This window comes from Megalobrama amblycephala, linkage group LG16, assembly GCF_018812025.1.
Source record: "Megalobrama amblycephala isolate DHTTF-2021 linkage group LG16, ASM1881202v1, whole genome shotgun sequence".
NCBI classification, from domain to species: domain Eukaryota; kingdom Metazoa; phylum Chordata; class Actinopteri; order Cypriniformes; family Xenocyprididae; genus Megalobrama; species Megalobrama amblycephala.
In genome coordinates, this window is record NC_063059.1 from 37,724,354 (window position 1) to 37,742,006 (window position 17,653).

Here is a 17,653-nt window from a genome sequence, read left to right on the forward strand (position 1 = left end):
ACTTAGTAACCAAACAGCAAAGCCCTTACAACACAATAACATCATGTTATTGACGCCTGAAATGTCATTACAGATGGTATCTCTACTATAATTTTATGCATTGTTTATGCATTTAATCAATTAACGGAATGCACCAAAAACATAAATGTTTAATGAGGAACGATCTAGTGCATGTCACCATGTGGCACATATTCTGAGCATCAATGCACCAGATGCTAGACAGCAGGGGTCAGACCTTCACACACCAAGAGAAGCCAATCTCTCCACATTTATTCTAGAGGAAAACCTCCAATGACACAAGCAATGATGGATTGTCAGGGCCTTGTTTTAAAATCGGCAGTACAGTGAGCTCTGGGCTGTAAGGACAGGGTCACAGGAGAGCTTGTGCCCTTGGCATTGACTGAGCATCCTGCAGATGAATTCATAACACATGCACGGACGCGCTCAAACATCTGATGCATCTCTAACGCATCTGTTTGACTGACTGTTGGAAATAAAACACATAAACCATAATTACTAGCAGAACTCTGAGCATCCCAGAACGTTCCTATAATGTTACCATATGGATTTGGTTTGGTTATTTTTGGGAAATAATTCCAAATGTTCTAGGATCTTTTACGTATTTTTAAGTATAAATGAACGTTCCCAGAACGTTGCAATAAGGTGTTTGTGTGACAACCAAATAAGAACCTTCTGTAAAGTTATTTTAGGTGTTATTTTTCAGAACCAAAAACAAATGTTGTTAGAACACTGAATGAAGGATTTCTTTGTCACCCTAATAAAAACGTAAACAGAACGTTTAATAAAGGTTATTTTAAAGGATTAGTTCACTTTCAAATTTAAATTTCCTGATAATTTGCTCACCACGTCATCCAAGATATTCATGTCTTTCTTTCTTCAGTCAAAAAGAAATTAAGGTTTTTGATGAAAACATTCCAGGATTTTTCTCCATATAGTGGACTTCAATGGAGCCCAAACGGTTGAAGGTCAAAATTACAGTTTACAGCGATCCCAGACAAGAAATAAGGGTCTTTTCTAGAGAAATGACCGCTCATTTTCTAAAAAAATATGTAAAACCATAAATGGAACCATAAATCTTGAACTAGCTCTCTTCTTCTTCTCTATTTGAATTCCAGCAGTGTAGACAATACTAAGTGTATTACTGCTTGAAATAAATTGTCATATACAATATGCTAGTGCAAGTATATAACAATTAATTCAAACTTTGACCTGAAGAGGGCAGTAATACACTTAGCAGTGTCTACACTGCCGGAATTCTAATAGAGAAGAAGAGAGCTAGTTCAAGATGAGCATTTATGGTTAAAATGTATAGAATTTTTTACATATTTTTTAGAAAATGAGCGGTGATTTCTCTAGATAAGACCCTTATTCCTCGTCTGGTATCATTTAAACCCCTTTGAAGCTGCACTGAAACTGTAATTTTGACCTTCAACCGTTTGGAGGCCATTGAAGTCCACTATAAGGAGAATAATCCTGGAATGTTTTCATCAAAAACCTTAATTTCTTTTCGACTGAAGAAAGAAAGACATTAACATCTTGGATGACATGGGGGTGAGTAAATTATCAGGAAATTTTAATTTGAAAGTGAACTAATCCTTTAAGGTTTATTTGACTTAAAACCGTAAACTAATGTTCTCAGAACATACTCCATACAGTGAAAAATTCTAAAGCAATTTGTACAGGATTCCTATTTGAACTTCTATCAACATTTGGAACCATAAAGCAGAAATTATATATCAAATAAGATGTTACTGGATGAAGTGAAAGTTTTAAAATTCTTAATTTGTTATGTTCCAGAGGGACATCTGGGAAACAATGTGTCCTAAAATACATACTTATTGCACTATGTTGGAAATTCCCATTAGGATGCTTTCAAATCATGACTGAATGTCCATTAGAAACTGCTGACCAGGGCGGGAGCAAAAAAAACAAACCACAGGACGATCGGAAACCCAGGACATTTGTTATGGATGTTCACGCAGTCTAGATAAACACAATTACTGCGAGTCAATTAACATTTCGCGCCCAGCACGTGCGGTCTCCAGTGATGCCGCAGTCACGCGCATCAGCATTTGTGTCGCCTCAACGCAATTCCACACAAAACACTGCCATTCATTTGCAAATTTATATTATTACGTGTACATACCTGTCATAATTCCGTACGGTGCTCTGCGTGTGGGGTGACTGGCGGTGATGTGAGACATCATGGCATCCAGCGCGTCTCTCCTGTCAGACTCGGCGCTCCGAGCGCGCACACGCGCTTCTAGTGTTTAGCTCGCGGCTGAAGGGAGGAGCGCGCGCGCTGTGCCCGTGGAACACCAGAGCTTACCTTTGCGCGCGCGCACACTTGTTGGTACCATGCTAATGTCTATGTGTGTTTAATTTATAATCATTATTATATATATATATATATATATATATATATATATATATATATATATATATATAAAATATTATAATAATATAAAATATAATATAATATAATATAATATATATATATATATATATATATATATATATATATATATATATATATATATATAAAGACTTCAGATGCAAAAGCCTCTGAAATTTTCTTCTAAAATGAGCATTTTTATCAAGCTCTAATGTTTAGGTTCAGTAATTTCACTTTAATGGCAATTAATAGGTCCTTTTCATTGCCATTAAAGTGAAATAACTGAGCATAAACCATAAACGTACAAGCTTGATAAAAATGCTCATTTTAGACGAAAATTTCAGATGGCACTTAGAGACTTATTTTAATAATTATAACTATAACAAATAGTAATTTTTACTCAATGGATGTGCATTTTTAAAATATTTGATTATGAAATATAATAAATGAAATTGAAATAGTAATTTAATAGTATATAATATTACTACTACTACTACTACTACTACTAATAATAATAATATATAAATATACAAGACGTTATTCATATTATAGCCTATTATTACTAAATACAATATTAAAATGATTGTTTTTAAATGGTATTTAAAATAGTTAAAATCTTTATCAGCACTAAAAAGAAAAAAATATTCATAAGACATTAACCATATCTGTATAAAATTGAGAAATATTAAATATAACTCATTGTTTGTGCTGAAATCTTCTGGAATGATTCAACAGTAACTGTACTACCATTTTTCGTTTCACAATTACCTGCCTTTACTCTTAAAGTTAACATGCAAATTAACAACAATAGTTAATATTTAATTTTAACTAACAGGTGTGTTGATAAATACATTTTTCAACACTGTACCAGACTGACAGGGATCATTGTGTCTTGATAAATGGCGCCCTCTACTGATATCACTGCAGAACTGCACGTAAAGTATTTGCAAAATAAATAAATAAATAATCAAGTAGATGGGAGTTATTATTTGTTCATAATTAATAAAAACGAAGAAGTCAGTTTACGTAGTCACACAACATTTACTCATGTTCATTTTAGCATGTTAATATAAACCTTTAAGACAGAAAAAGAAACCAAGAATGATTGGTAAAAAAATAGCTTCGTAAAATTAAACCACCAAAGATGCTGCTCTACCGTTGACGAGTGTAACCTACAGCTCTAATGATTACACAACACAGTGGTTACACTATACTTCCTCGCTGAAAGGCTACAGAAGCGTTAAACTAAATATTTCCTCCAAATATACACAACGGAAGCTGGGATAAACATATTCCAGAGATGGTTTCTTCATGTTACAACAATCGTAAAGTGTGCAAACCGGACTATTTACATGAAACCTGTTACACTAGACCTCTAATGTTAGTTTATAGTAGCAAGTGTAACTTCTGAAATATTACAGACCTCTTCTATTTTACATGGAGTGAGAAAGTGCAAACGGGAATTTCATAATATGTGATCCTTGATTCTGTCTCGCCTATTCAAACGAATATTACAACATGTAGAAAGGTGAGCACCATCACTGGTATTCAGAAACGTGAACTTTAGAAACTGTGTCCGTTAATTTCATGTGTTCTCCGTAATCCCGTCAACAGGACGCAGAGTCCCGTTTTCCGCAGTCCAGTCGGAGCTGAAGCTATTGGCCAATAAAAATACCCAACTCAGTTCCCAAAGCGACTTCGTCCACGAGGGCCGCCCCTGCCCCACCCACCCCGATGAAACGGTGGCTCGTTTCCAAATCTGTCCGGGCCCCTTTCGGGTGCTTGTTCCCGCCAGTGCGGTTCCTCTCCCCTATGACCCATGGGGGGCCTGTGAGGGGGGAAATCGTGTCTTAGAGGGCCATCGTGTCTTGGAGGGCCATCGTGTCTTGGAGGGCCATCGTGTCTTGGAGGCCCATTGTGTCTTGGAGGGCCCATCATGGGCATCCGAAATCGGCCCGCAGGAGGTTCACTAAACATTGGGTTGGGGCCCCTGGGGGGCATCATTTGTGGGGGCATATTTGGAGGGTGATGGATGGGATGAGGCCCATTATTGGGGAAAGCAGGAATGAATGGTGGGCGGAGCCCCACAGGGGGGTGTGGCGGTAGAGGTCCCGGTCTGGACCCCAGAATCCCCGTGAGATGTGGCGGACTAAGAGCTTGAGCTCCTGTCGGGTCCATGTGACTCTTGGAAAGCTCAGGAGGGTCCTCTGAAGGATCTTTGGTTGGGCTTTCTGATATTACAAAAGAAAAAAAAAACACTAGCTTTAGCATATTAATGATCTCAAACATCATTTACACATTTATCAGTCTTCCAGTCCAATTATGTGATATATTACAGGATATTCACCACATAATTTTATAGAGGTTACACTTTTATTCAGGTTACACTTTATTTTAAGGTGTCTTCGTTACAGCGTAATTATACATTTACAGGTGCTGGTCATATAATTAGAATATCATCAAAAAGTTTATTTATTTTACTAATTCCATTCAAAAAGTGAAACTTGAACATTATATTAATTCATTACACACAGACTGATATATTTCAAATGTTTATTTCTTTTAATTTTGATGATTATAACTGACAACTAAGGAAAATCCCAAATTCAGTATCTCAGAAAATTAGAATATTGTGAAAAGGTTTAATATTGAAGACACCTGGTGCCACACTCTAATCAGCTAATTAACTCAAAACACCTGCAAAGGCATTTAAATGGTCTCTCAGTCTAGTTCTGTAGGCTACACAATCATGGGGAAGACTGCTGACTTGACAGTTGTCCAAAAGACGATCATTGACACCTTGCACAAGGAGGGCAAGACACAAAAGGTCATTGCAAAAGAGGCTGGCTGTTCACAGAGCTCTGTGTCCAAGCACATTAATAGAGAGGCGAAGGGAAGGAAAAGATGTGGTAGAAAAAAGTGTACAAGCAATAGGGATAACCGCACCCTGGAGAGGATTGTGAAACAAAACCCATTCAAAAATGTGGGGGAGATTCACAAAGAGTGGACTGCAGCTGGAGTCAGTGCTTCAAGAACCACTACGCACAGACGTATGCAAGACATGGGTTTCAGCTGTCACATTCCTTGTGTCAAGCCACTCTTGAACAACAGACAGTGTCAGAAGCGTCTAAAGACAAAAAGGACTGGACTGCTGCTGAGTGGTCCAAAGTTATGTTCTCTGATGAAAGTAAATTTTGCATTTCCTTTGGAAATCAGGGTCCCAGAGTCTGGAGGAAGAGAGGAGAGGCACACAATCCACGTTGCTTGAGGTCCAGTGTAAAGTTTCCACAGTCAGTGATGGTTTGGGGTGCCATGTCATCTGCTGGTGTTGGTCCACTGTGTTTTCTGAGGTCCAAGGTCAACGCAGCCGTATACCAGGAAGTTTTAGAGAACTTCATGCTTCCTGCTGCTGACCAACTTTATGGAGATGCAGATTTCATTTTCCAACAGGACTTGGCACCTCCACACAGTGCCAAAGCTACCAGTACCTGGTTTAATGACCATGGTATCCCTGTTCTTAATTGGCCAGCATACTCGCCTGACCTTAATCCCATAGAAAATCTATGGGATACTGTGAAGAGGAAGATGCGATATGCCAGACCCAACAATGCAGAAGAGCTGAAGGTTACTATCAGAGCAACCTGGGCTCTCATAACACCTGAGCAGTGCCACAGACTGATCGACTCCATGTCACGCCGCATTGCTGCAGTAATTCAGGCAAAAGGAGCCCCAACTAAGTATTGAGTGCTGTACATGCTCATACTTTTCATGTTCATACTTTTCAGTTGGCCAAGATTTCTAAAAATTCTTTCTTTGTATTGGTCTTAAGTAATATTCTAATTTTCTGAGATACTGAATTTGGGATTTTCCTTAGTTGTCAGTTATAATCATCAAAATGAAAAGAAATAAACATTTGAAATATATCAGTCTGTGTGTAATGAATGAATATATTATACAAGTTTCACTTTTTGAATGGAATTAGTGAAATAAATCAACTTTTTGATGATATTCTATGACCAGCACCTGTAAGTACTGAGGAATATTAAGTTACTACATGTACTCCCTATAGGGTTAAGATTAGGGTTTGGTTTGGTTTAGGGTTAGTTGCATGTAACTATGCATAATTTACTGTTATTACTATAGTAACTACATGTAACATTTGTAACTGACACTGTAAAATAAAGTGTTACCGAATTTCAAAACCATAATAGTTCCTTTGGAGTAACATGCACTGATGAATCATTTTGAGTCATTAATCATTTACACTACGACCAGGAACATGTATTAAGAAAGTAAATAAATAGTTTGATTTCATGTTGAATTTAACTGTATATTGAGTCACACTTGATCCGCTGTACCTGTGATGGATGGAGGAGGACCTGCAGGGTTCATAGAGGCCACTGGGATGACAGGATGGAATCCTGTATGTAACAATTCATAATCAGGTGAATTTGTGTTTTTATTTCATGCTTGATCTATCTATCAATCTGTGTCTGTCTGTTTTGTACCTGCAGGCATCTGTGGCGGGTTGAATCCAAGAGGAGGGAAAGGCGGAGGGGAGGCTCCTGTGATCATGGCTGGAGGTGGTAAACTCATGTTAGGAAGGGGTCCTGGGATGACATTCATTGTGGAAACAGGCTGAACTGAAGGGCTCTGTAATACAGAGAGGAAATGGGTGAGGAAGCTCTGTGTGAAAGGATATTAATGATTGAGAAATCCTAAAGATATGTTCATAAGGACATGACATGAATAGGCAAAGAGTGTTTTGTGTTCTTTATTGCAAACAAAATACAAATAAACCAGAAAATACTCATTTAAATACTAATTTAAATGTAATTTCCTGCCATCTGGAGTCATACATTCAAAAATAAAGATCTTACATGCACAGGTAATGTACAACATTAAGCTCCCATTAAACAATTAATAGGTTTCTTCTTCCATTACTTTTTTTGAAATATCAGCAAAAGCCATCACCTGATCCTGGCATCATATACAGTCTGACAATGTCAGCCCACCAAAAAATTGAACTGATGAAAAGATTATGGAAGTTTGATCTTATGGAAGTCCTGTGGAGGTCATCCTTTTTACAAGGTGACTTGTTTTCACCAAAGACACCTCAGTGCAGGAGAGTTTAGAAATAAAGCCAATCTTTTGACTATCAGCATAAGGTCTGGTCTACTTTGCCACTTGTTCTGGGCCACCCACTTCAGGCTGGAATACACTACATGATTTTTGCCAAGCTATACAAGTCTGGACAAGTCGACAATACTGGCGAAAGTCAGAGCCAGTCTGCAGATTTGTGTTGACCAATTTCACAGAAATGATGGACACAGACTCTGTTGTTTAGCTTCAGACTCTGATTACATTCAGTCAGAAGAGATCAAATACGTTTGATATTTTGAGCCCATTTTAGAACAGTTTCCATTTGTTATGTATCTCCTGGCAATGAGGAGTTTCTGCTTGAGGAACAACTCGAGAAGTTTGTGTGATTCTCAGTCAGCAAGTGTTTGATGCCTAACTTTTTAAAATTTGTTCCGATTTTAAATGTCGTGTTGTGTGTTCCAGTCCTTTCGGCCTTCAAAGCACCTGACTGGTTTTTATGTGCAGATTTTGTGTTGTTTTTTTGCAAGGGGTATCTGAAATATCACATTAATAGACTACCAGTAGAAAAAAACTATTATTATTAAATATAAAGTATTCAAATAAAAAGTACAATGACCAAAAACATTGGAGAAATGATCTAAATGTATGCATTAATGTAATAAATTAAATATAAGGAGTCCATAAAGGGACGTGGTGTAGAAAAAAAATATGAGATGGGAGGAAAAATTATTTGGCAATGCTTTTGCGTTCTCTCGGGAAACTTTGCATTCACTCACAAAATGTTTGCAAAACATTTGTGAGAGAATGCAAAAGCATTGATTTCTTATTTCTCCTCCTATCTCATATTTTTTTCCACCACCATGTCCCCGTAGGGGCTCCATATAAATACAGTTACATCATAGACTAAGATAGACAGATAAAGTGTAATATATAGTTCTGCTTATGAATGGCTAGTAAACATGCTACTTTGTGTGTCAAATGAAAACTTTTGATCACACTTGCTTTGAGCTCTTTGCTGAAGAACTAAATCACTGGATTCTTCATTGTATAAGTTGCAAACTTGAATTTGTTCTCAGGTGATCTGTTAAAATACTAAACACCAAAGGACTTTTCATACTGTGCTTAACCCCAGGTTATCATCATTCTATTCCCTGCTTTTAACTCCAGTTAAAGGTGCCGTAGAACGTCTTTTCAAAATTTGTAATATAAGTCTAAGGTGTCCCCTGAATGTGTCTGTGAAGTTTCAGCTCAAAATACCCCATAGATTTTTTTTTATTCATTTTTTTAACTGCCTATTTTGGGGCATCATTAACTATGCACCGATATAGGCTGCGGCCCCTTTAAATTCTCGTGCTCCCCCTCCCCCGGAGCTCGCGCTTGCCTTAAACAGCATAAACAAAGTTCACAAAGCTAATATAACCCTCAAAATGGATCTTTACAAAGTGTTCATCATGCAACATGTCTAATCACGTAAGTATGGTATTTATTTGGATGTTTACATTTGTACACTGTTAGAGAGATTTATAAAGAATGAAGTTGTGTTTATGCATTATACAGACTGCAAGTGTTTAAAAATTAAAATAGCGATGGCTCTCTTGTCTCCGTAAATGCAGTAAGAAACGATGGTAACATTAACCACATTTAACAGTACATTAGCAAAACATGCTAATGTTGCCCTTGCTTGCTTACCTAGTCTGATGATTCAGCTGTGCACAGATCCAGACGTTAATACTGGCTGCCATATGGCATATGCAAATATTGGGGGCGTGCATATTAATGATCCCGACTGTTACGTAACAGTCGGTGTTATGTTGAGATTCGCCTGTTCTTCTGAGGTCTTTTAAACAAATGAGATTTATATAAGGAGGAGGAAACAATGGAGTTTGAGACTCACTGTATGTCATTTCCATGTACTATGCCAAGGTAAATTCAATTTTTAATTCTAGGGCACCTTTAAAGGAATGTTTCACACTTGTAATTCAGAAGCAGAGTTAGCACTGCTTTTTACCTGGGGTTATGAAAGACTGGCTCCGGAGCAGGATTAGTGATATTTTTCACTGTTAACCCTGCATTACGGTGCCAAACCTGTACAGTGTGAAATAATGTGGTGTTAGATTATGACTAGAGGCATAGCAACCGACAACCAATCAAGTGCCTCATATTCAAATGCTATGGACAGTCACAGAAACACAACGCATTATTTAAACAGAGAGAGAAAATGCAATGGCTACAGAAAACACGTGAATCTGAGTGAAGATGATTCATTCTTAATTTTATAGTCCAATAAATCCATTCAGGATAAACTTGATATTACAGTCGGTAATGTATGAGTATGCGCAATACTAGAACAGGTTGAGTGTGGAGCAACAGCATGAGAAGAATGAGGGCTCACTACTTCAAGTGTGAAAAGCCCTGAAGTTGCATAAACCAACCAATGAGATTAGAGCTGCGTGCAACAAGATCCATGAATGAGACGGTGACACTGGAACCATCAGGGTGTTTTGCTACTTTGACACAAAGTAGGGGCAATTGTGGCCCAATGGTTACAGAGTCTGACTTGTAACCCGAAGGTCGTGGGTTTGAGTCTCAGTACCGGCAGGAATGTAGGTGGGGGGGTGAATGCACAACGCTCTCTGAGGTGTCCTTGAGGAAGACACCTAACCCCAATCGCTCCCCCGGGTGCCGCAGCAAAAATGGCTGCCCACTGCTCCAGGTGTGTGTGTTCAATACTCACTGCTGTTTGTGTGTGTGTGTGTGTGCGATGGATGGGTGAAATGCAGAGCACAAATTCAGAGTATATTTTTTGGTCATCTTGTCATCTTAACCTTTTATGCCTAGACAACAATTGGGAGTTGCAATTCTTCTCTACACTGTGCAGACAGAACAGAAGTAATCAGAAACTGTTTTCCCTCCATTCACATGTGAGACAACCATTCCTTGAACTTCAAAGTTTGACAAATCTAGCAACAATTTTACCTCAGAAATTGCTCTGCAACAGCCTGCAAACTCAAGACTCAATGATCCAATGGCAATACCTCTGTAAATATCCAGTAATACTGATATATTAACTTTTCAGCACTTATATTTAGATTTCAATATTGTATTGAAGTTTGGTCCCAGACTCACACAGAGATGATATCAGATATCCGCTGACCCTATAGAGGCTCTCCATTAGCACAATCCTGACAAACACCTCTGTACACAAACACTTATAATGAGCATGCAGAATGACAGCAGACTGAGGACATCTAGAGGCACATTCACAAACCAAAGAATAATATATACTGTGGCTGCTTGTACTGGGAAAAAAACCTCACCAATACAAGTAGTTTTGAGCTTGGTGCATTGAACCATAAGACTCCAATATGCAATACTGGTCTCATTTCTGCAGCGAGACATGCTCAACACTGAGACAGAAGTGCTGAGTCTGACATGTAAGGGTTAAGCTGTTAATCCTATATAGATGAACCTGTAAATGAATGAATGAATCGGTGTCTCCAGTGAACCCATATGTGGCTAAAGAATCCCATTAAAGCAGAGAAAACGCACAGCTGCATTAAGCAATCTATTTGATCACCTGGGATTCATATACAGTTTTACTAGGAAGTTTCTAGCCATGTTACAGATTCTAGTTTCTAGCTAACAATACTTAGTAATAGACCTTCTTTTTGGGGGTTTCAATCATTATGTTTAGTTTTTTATATGTTCTTCCTTTAGACCTATTTTTCATGTAGTTAAACAATCAGATTACATTAAACTGTTATAAAATATATTACTTTTCACATATAAATATGGTAAAATATGGTAAAATTTTTTCAACAAGATTCAATTTGTGAATACATTTATTTATCTAGGTTAAGGTTCATTGTTAATTCATGTCCATTCATTATACATTAGCTAATGTAAATTTATATAACTTGAAAATAGTTAAATATATAGTATGTGTAGATATGCACATAAACAATGATTAACAAATAATGTCCAAGTACTGTTTATGGTAAGATCATAATACCTAATGCAATAACTAATGAATTGAGCTTAATTGTGAAGTGTAACTAATATATATATATATATAGAGAGAGAGAGAGAGAGAGAGAGAGTGCACAGCATAAATGAGTACACCCCCTCTGAACAAATACAAAAGATGTATTTTCTTTATGATCACTAATACAATTCATGGAAAGACAGCAAAACTAAAATGTATTAAACATATACATAATAAAAACTGAGAAATATATGTCATTAATAGCCATAAAATAAGTAAATTAGCCAATTTTGTTTAAATTAAGGATTGCAGAAATGAGTACACCCTAGATTTAATTCAACAAATGTATAATATTCTAGTACTTAGTATGCCCTCCATCAATTTTGAATATACTGCTCTGACCCTTCTTGGCACGGAGTGTACAAGTTCATGACAAATTGTCACATCTGTCCTGTTTAACTCCTGGATGATGAGCTCCTTAAATGCGCTGATCTTTAATGGGGAGTGTTGCTCAACTCGTCTCTACAGAATCCCCCACAGGCGCTCAAGAGTGTTAAGATTGAGTGCAATACATGTCCACAGAAGGTTTTTCACCTTGGGAGAATGCATATCCTCATTGTCATGTTGAAAACATGCCCAACAATGCAGGGAATGAGGAAAGGGTAACTTCTTCTGTTTCAGGTTTGTGTATTAAATTAAATAGTGGTGTGGGAATTCAACACTCATACATCCCTATATAAGAGCTTTACTACGACTGAACTTTACTGTGGGAACCAGGCACTTATCACTGTACTCCTCCTCTAGCAACACCAGAACATTTTGGATGCTGTTAGATCCAAAATGATTGATTTGGTCTCATGAGACCAGAGTATTGATTCCCAGAATCTATATTTTGTAAATATAGGCTTTGGAAATGGCTAACTGACTTCATTGTGTGCTACAGGCAGTTCCAGTGAGAACAACAACCATGCATGTCATTTCTGCAATCACTCTTTTCATAGCTTTTGCTGGCTCTGAGACATTCGCTTGGTATTTCTCCTGGTCTTTGTCTAGCAAAAAATCCCTCATCACTAAATGAAAGCTTAAAATGAAGGCCTGATTATTTCAGGGGCCTTGTCACAAGTCTATTGTTTTTGAATTTCTGTGTTATTTTTGCTAGATTTCCACACTTAAAACAATGATTTGGTAATCCTCTTGTACCACTGTCCTCTTTTGTGCTAAGAAATAAGTCTCCTGACAGTTCTCTCCCAAGTGGTTTCATTGTTGTCAGCATTAAGTCTGAGAATGATTCAGTGGGCTATATAACACTTTTAATTGTCAAGAAATGACTTCTCTTTAAATGTTTTGGTTCAATATAGTTACCTGTTGATCACACATTGCCTTAAACTTACACCAGAAATTTTTTATTTAATTTTATTTAGTAACTGTTAGGAGGGTATACTCATTTTTGCTACACAACATTTCATCACCTTGATAAGAAAATCTTATTTCCCTGAATAATTTTGACATGCTTCTTTGATAATTGATTAAGCAGACTTGCTGGAACATTATATCTCTAAAGAACCCTAACATGTCTTCTAAGTAATTGAGTAATTGCTGACTTTCAGAAGTTTCAGAGGGGGTGTACTCATTTATACTGTGCACTGTATATATATATATATATATATATATATATATATATATATATATATATATATATATATATATATATATATATATATATATATATATATATATATATATATATATTAACCACAAGAATTTAGACATTTAAATTGTCTGAATATCAAGCAAGCAGAATGTGGCACACTACTTTTTTGACCAGTAACAGTTTTAGAACTTAAAACACAACAACATTCCTTTTGGGCTATGATTCTTTAAAATATAAAAATATATTTTGCTATCTAAAGGCTGGAATGGAATAGAATGGAATGCACTTTTGTACAGATTTTTGCCATGATTTACAGTCTGGACGAATCAACACTATTGTCGAAAGTCAGAGTTGACATTTCACAGAAAATGTGGAATGGAACGACTCTTGTTTTTAGCCATGATTCCATCCAGATGTTAAATATTTGATTTTTGAGCTTTTTAGACGTTTTAATGACACAGAAGAACCATTTTTGGTTCCCCAAAGAACCTTTCAGACGCTTAAAAGAACCTTTTCTATTACGAAGAACCTTTTGTGGAATGGAATGGTTCCATGGATGTTAAAGATTCTTCGTGGAACCACTGACGCCAATAAAGAACCTTTATTTTTAAGAGTGTTGTCATGCATCTCCTAGCAACGAGGCATGTTTCTGCATGAGTTTGTTGTGTTTGGAACAACTTAAGTCTGGTATTCGTTTATGATCGTCTATGATGTCCATTTTTAATCTGTAACCATTTACAAAATGGTCAAGAGTATGATGTCTAGTGTTTTAAAATCTGTTCAGATTTTAAAAGTAGTGTGAATTAAAGGTGCAGTAAGTGATTTCTGAGAAAGTGGATCTGACCGAGCAGCACAACACACTTGTAGCCAATCAGCAGTAGGGGGTGAATCCACTAATGATGGGGGAGAGTGAGCCAATCAGCAGTAGGGGGCGTGTCCACTCATGATGGAGGAGGAGGAGAGAGAGAGTGAGCAAGAGGGAGATTTGAAAAAAGACTGTAGAAAGAGAGATGGCTGAGAGACATTATAAAAGAGAAAAGTTTAGAGGAATATCACTGGAAAAAGAAGGGTTGTGATCAGGCAAGAGCTTTAAGACCGCTTTAAAATGAGCTTTCCAGCACTGGAGAAGACGAAGCAGGAAGGTCTCAAAACAGATGCCGAGGTTGAGTTGTTTCTGTTTCATATGTGAATAACAACAAACAGCTTAACAAAGATATGCTGTTGTTGTCATTTTAGCTACAGTAAACAAGAGTTTTAGTGTCATTGTTTGTCTGGAGCTGCCGGCAACTAACAACCAACTCTTTGTTGTATAAACTCTTGTGTACTGTATGTTCATTTTTTGTTCTTCTTTGTTATTTGTTCATCCATCATCTTTTTATTTTTCACAAAACATTATTTTGCTTCACTTCAGCTATGATAGAGAGACATCCACTCTTGCATTGTGTGTTTGTGCATTTTGGGGGCGGAGCAAAGAAGAGAGGGGTGTGTTTGTTTGGGTTGATTTAAAAAAAACAAAAACAAACAAAAAGTGTTTCTTAGCTTACTGCACCTTTAAGTATCCAAAGGGACCCCCTCGAAAACGAGATGTTACATCTCAAGGGGTTTATCCTAAATAAATAAATAAATTTCATAAATACTTTTTGATGCCATTGTTTTAAAGAAAGTCGACTGCTGCTCCACATGGGGAACATTGAATAACAAAGAAAAACGTAAAAAAAAAAAAAAAAAAAAAAAAAAAATTGTATGTTTGGCATCCATGTCCCTGCTCACTTATCAGACAGGACAAAAGTTTTATACACACTACTAAAGTTAAAAAAAAACAGCATAGCTTTAAAGGACTTTAAGACTGCTACAGGTTATAGTAATTCATGCACAAGACCCTGTCAGTGTTTCTCAGGAGAATCGTCCTTCACAGCACTTACAGTACCACACAGACAGCGCTCCTGATGCTGCATGGCTTGAGATCTCAGTAACTCTCCAGGTCCTGGATCAGACCTTCTTGAGACTGAACCTTCAACCTTTGAGTTAGTAGACTGGATCCTGAACCATCAGGATGTTTACATCCACGGTACTAAAAAGTAAAATGCCCCGATTGCACAGTACAATAGCAGCAATGTGAAACAGTGAGCAATTTAGAATTTTGGAAATTTATGTCCAAGTTGCTTTTGAGTGAACTTTAATTGGTTTCAATTAGCCCTTGCTAAGGTATTGTGAATAGGAGAAACTAACAACTAATTTATTAAACTAATATGCCTTTAAAAGACAAATGGTGGACCTTTGTTGTATAGCGTTTTCAGCTTATTTTATGCATACCTCATATTTTTCTACAAGACTCATGCATAGCAGTGCAGTATGTGAACAGGTATGTTCTCTTAAATTGACCCTATTATGCTTTTTGAATATTAACTTTCATGCAGTGTAATATAGCTGCTTGTGAATGTAAAAGGTCTGCAAAGTTTCAAAGATCAAAGTGCACAATCAATAAAGTTGCTTCCTAGAAGAAAGAATCGATTCTGAACTGCTGAAAGGACTAATTCCAGTTTCACTTCCTGTTACATACATGCCTACGTAAGAATGTCACAAATTTATGCCAGCCTATGGTCTTCATTGGTCATTGTGAATGTCTACTTTGACCCTCAAACACTGTAGTTGTAGCTGAGACTGAAAGAGTTTGGTTTGTGTTAATGACATGTCGAGAAGATGCTGTCTTCTGCACTGTGAATCCACTTTGATGCACTTCAAAAGGGTGAGACTCAAGCTGGAAGTGATACGGTAAAACCAACACCATTGTTACTGTTTGTATCACTGTGCATCAAGTGCTGAGGAAGATCAGATATGGAAATAGTTTTTTCACGCACTGTAAGTGGTCAACCAATCACAACAGACTGGGTCATCTGACCAATCAGAGCAGTCTCTCAGAAAGCAGGGGTTTAGAGAGACTGAATCTTCGAACAAACCGTTTTCAGACTCTTTAAAAAAAAATGAGGTGATGTGCAATGCATATTATGAGAACATTAAAGGGTTAGTTCACCCGAAAATGAAAACTGCTGTCATTAATTACTCACCCGTGTCGTTCCATATCTGCAAGACCTTCATTCATCTTCAGAACACAAATTAAGATATTTTTGATGAAATCCGAGAGCTCTCTGACTCGTCCATAGGCAGCAAAATAATCACTACTTTCAAGGTCCAGAAAGGTACTAAAGACATAGTTAAAATAGTCCATGTGACTGCAGTGGTTCAACCTTAATGTTATGAAGTGACGAGAATGCTTTTATGCGCAAAAAACAAAACAAAAATGAATTCATTCAACAATTTTTCCTTTTCCCTGTCAGTCTGTTACGCAGCTGGCGCAGTGAACATTGAAAGTGGTGGTTATATTGCTGTCTATGAATCTCTTAGATTTCATCAAAAATATCTTAATTTGTGTTCTGAAGATGAACAAAGGCCTTACAGGTGTGGAACGACATGAAGGTGAGTAATAAATGACAGAATTTTTATTTTTGGGTGAACTAACCCTTTAACGTGTTTTTTTTTTTTTTTTGGACATTTGATGGATGTAAACCTATTGTAGGAGACCTCCAAAACAAAATTAGGAACCTTTAAAATAGCATAATAAGCGCACTTTAAGTCACTCACTGAAAGTCAAAGCACTGAAATGTCTTGAACCTGATTTCCTGTAGGCTAGTTTAAAAAATGAGGGTGTGTTCACACTTATAGTTTGATTCACTTGGCTCATTTAGTCCAGACCCCCAAAAAAATTTGTGCTGGTTCACTTAGCATTCACATTAGCATTTTTAACACCGAACCTAATGACGTATATTTCCTTTTATGATGTATATTTCGGGACGGAACTTACCGAACATCCAAAACAATGTTGTGCGCTGGGCGAAATGCACTTGTTGCATGTGCATAGCCTGCATATGATGGTATTTTGTACAACTAAGAAGACGTGAAGCTTAAAAAAAATGTGTAAAGGAGTCAAAAACAGTGGCAGGAATTCCTTCGTCACACACACGACGAAGATCTGCTGCAAGAAGACGAGGTTCTGAAGCCTGTACTGAACTGTGATGGGCAACATCGTGACTAAAAACAGGTATGCTTGAGCATTCTTTCCTATGTAGGGTCGCATGTTGTGACATCATGTCCTGTTTTTGTTTCGTTTACATATCTTTGGTTTGTGCTGCATTCATATTTCATTCTAACCGCACCAGAGTTCGTTTTCAGTGGTCTCCATCTTTTCAGCGGTCTCAGTCCACTTGGGTTCCACCAGGGTTCAGATGACAGCTTCACTTATTCAAATGAACCGTACTAACAGAGCAATCGCACCAGGGTTCGTTTTAATGGAACCAAACATGACAAGTGTGAACACACCTTCAGACTCACGAACAGTGGATTCAGCACCGAGCTGAGCAAGACATCAATGTGCATTAGGTAAAATAATAATAATAAAAAAATCTATTAATCTGCTAAAACATAAGTATCCGGTTTTACAGTC

General features: G+C 37.2%; 3 protein-coding genes across 4 annotated transcripts in view; 1 reads left to right on the forward strand and 2 right to left on the reverse strand.

Moving 5' to 3' along the window:
- The window catches only part of tiam1b (TIAM Rac1 associated GEF 1b), a 109,313-nt gene extending 106,997 nt beyond the window's left edge, over nt 1-2,316 (reverse strand). The window contains exon 1 of the mRNA XM_048160512.1: nt 2,168-2,316. The gene's annotated coding sequence lies outside the window, so the exon portion shown is untranslated. The remainder of the gene's footprint in view (nt 1-2,167) is intronic.
- LOC125248560 (NACHT, LRR and PYD domains-containing protein 12-like) overlaps nt 1-17,653 on the forward strand; it is a 1,264,817-nt gene that overhangs the window by 283,652 nt on the left and 963,512 nt on the right. The window lies entirely within an intron of this gene.
- scaf4b (SR-related CTD-associated factor 4b) overlaps nt 3,438-17,653 on the reverse strand; it is a 39,346-nt gene continuing 25,130 nt past the window's right edge. For both annotated transcript variants that reach the window (XM_048160564.1, XM_048160563.1), the window contains 3 exons: nt 6,925-7,069; nt 6,775-6,837; nt 3,438-4,647 (listed from right to left, as the gene is read on the reverse strand). In XM_048160564.1, coding sequence (XP_048016521.1) covers nt 4,097-4,647; nt 6,775-6,837; nt 6,925-7,069 — 759 coding nt within the window. In that variant the 3' untranslated portion in view covers nt 3,438-4,096. The remainder of the gene's footprint in view (nt 4,648-6,774; nt 6,838-6,924; nt 7,070-17,653) is intronic.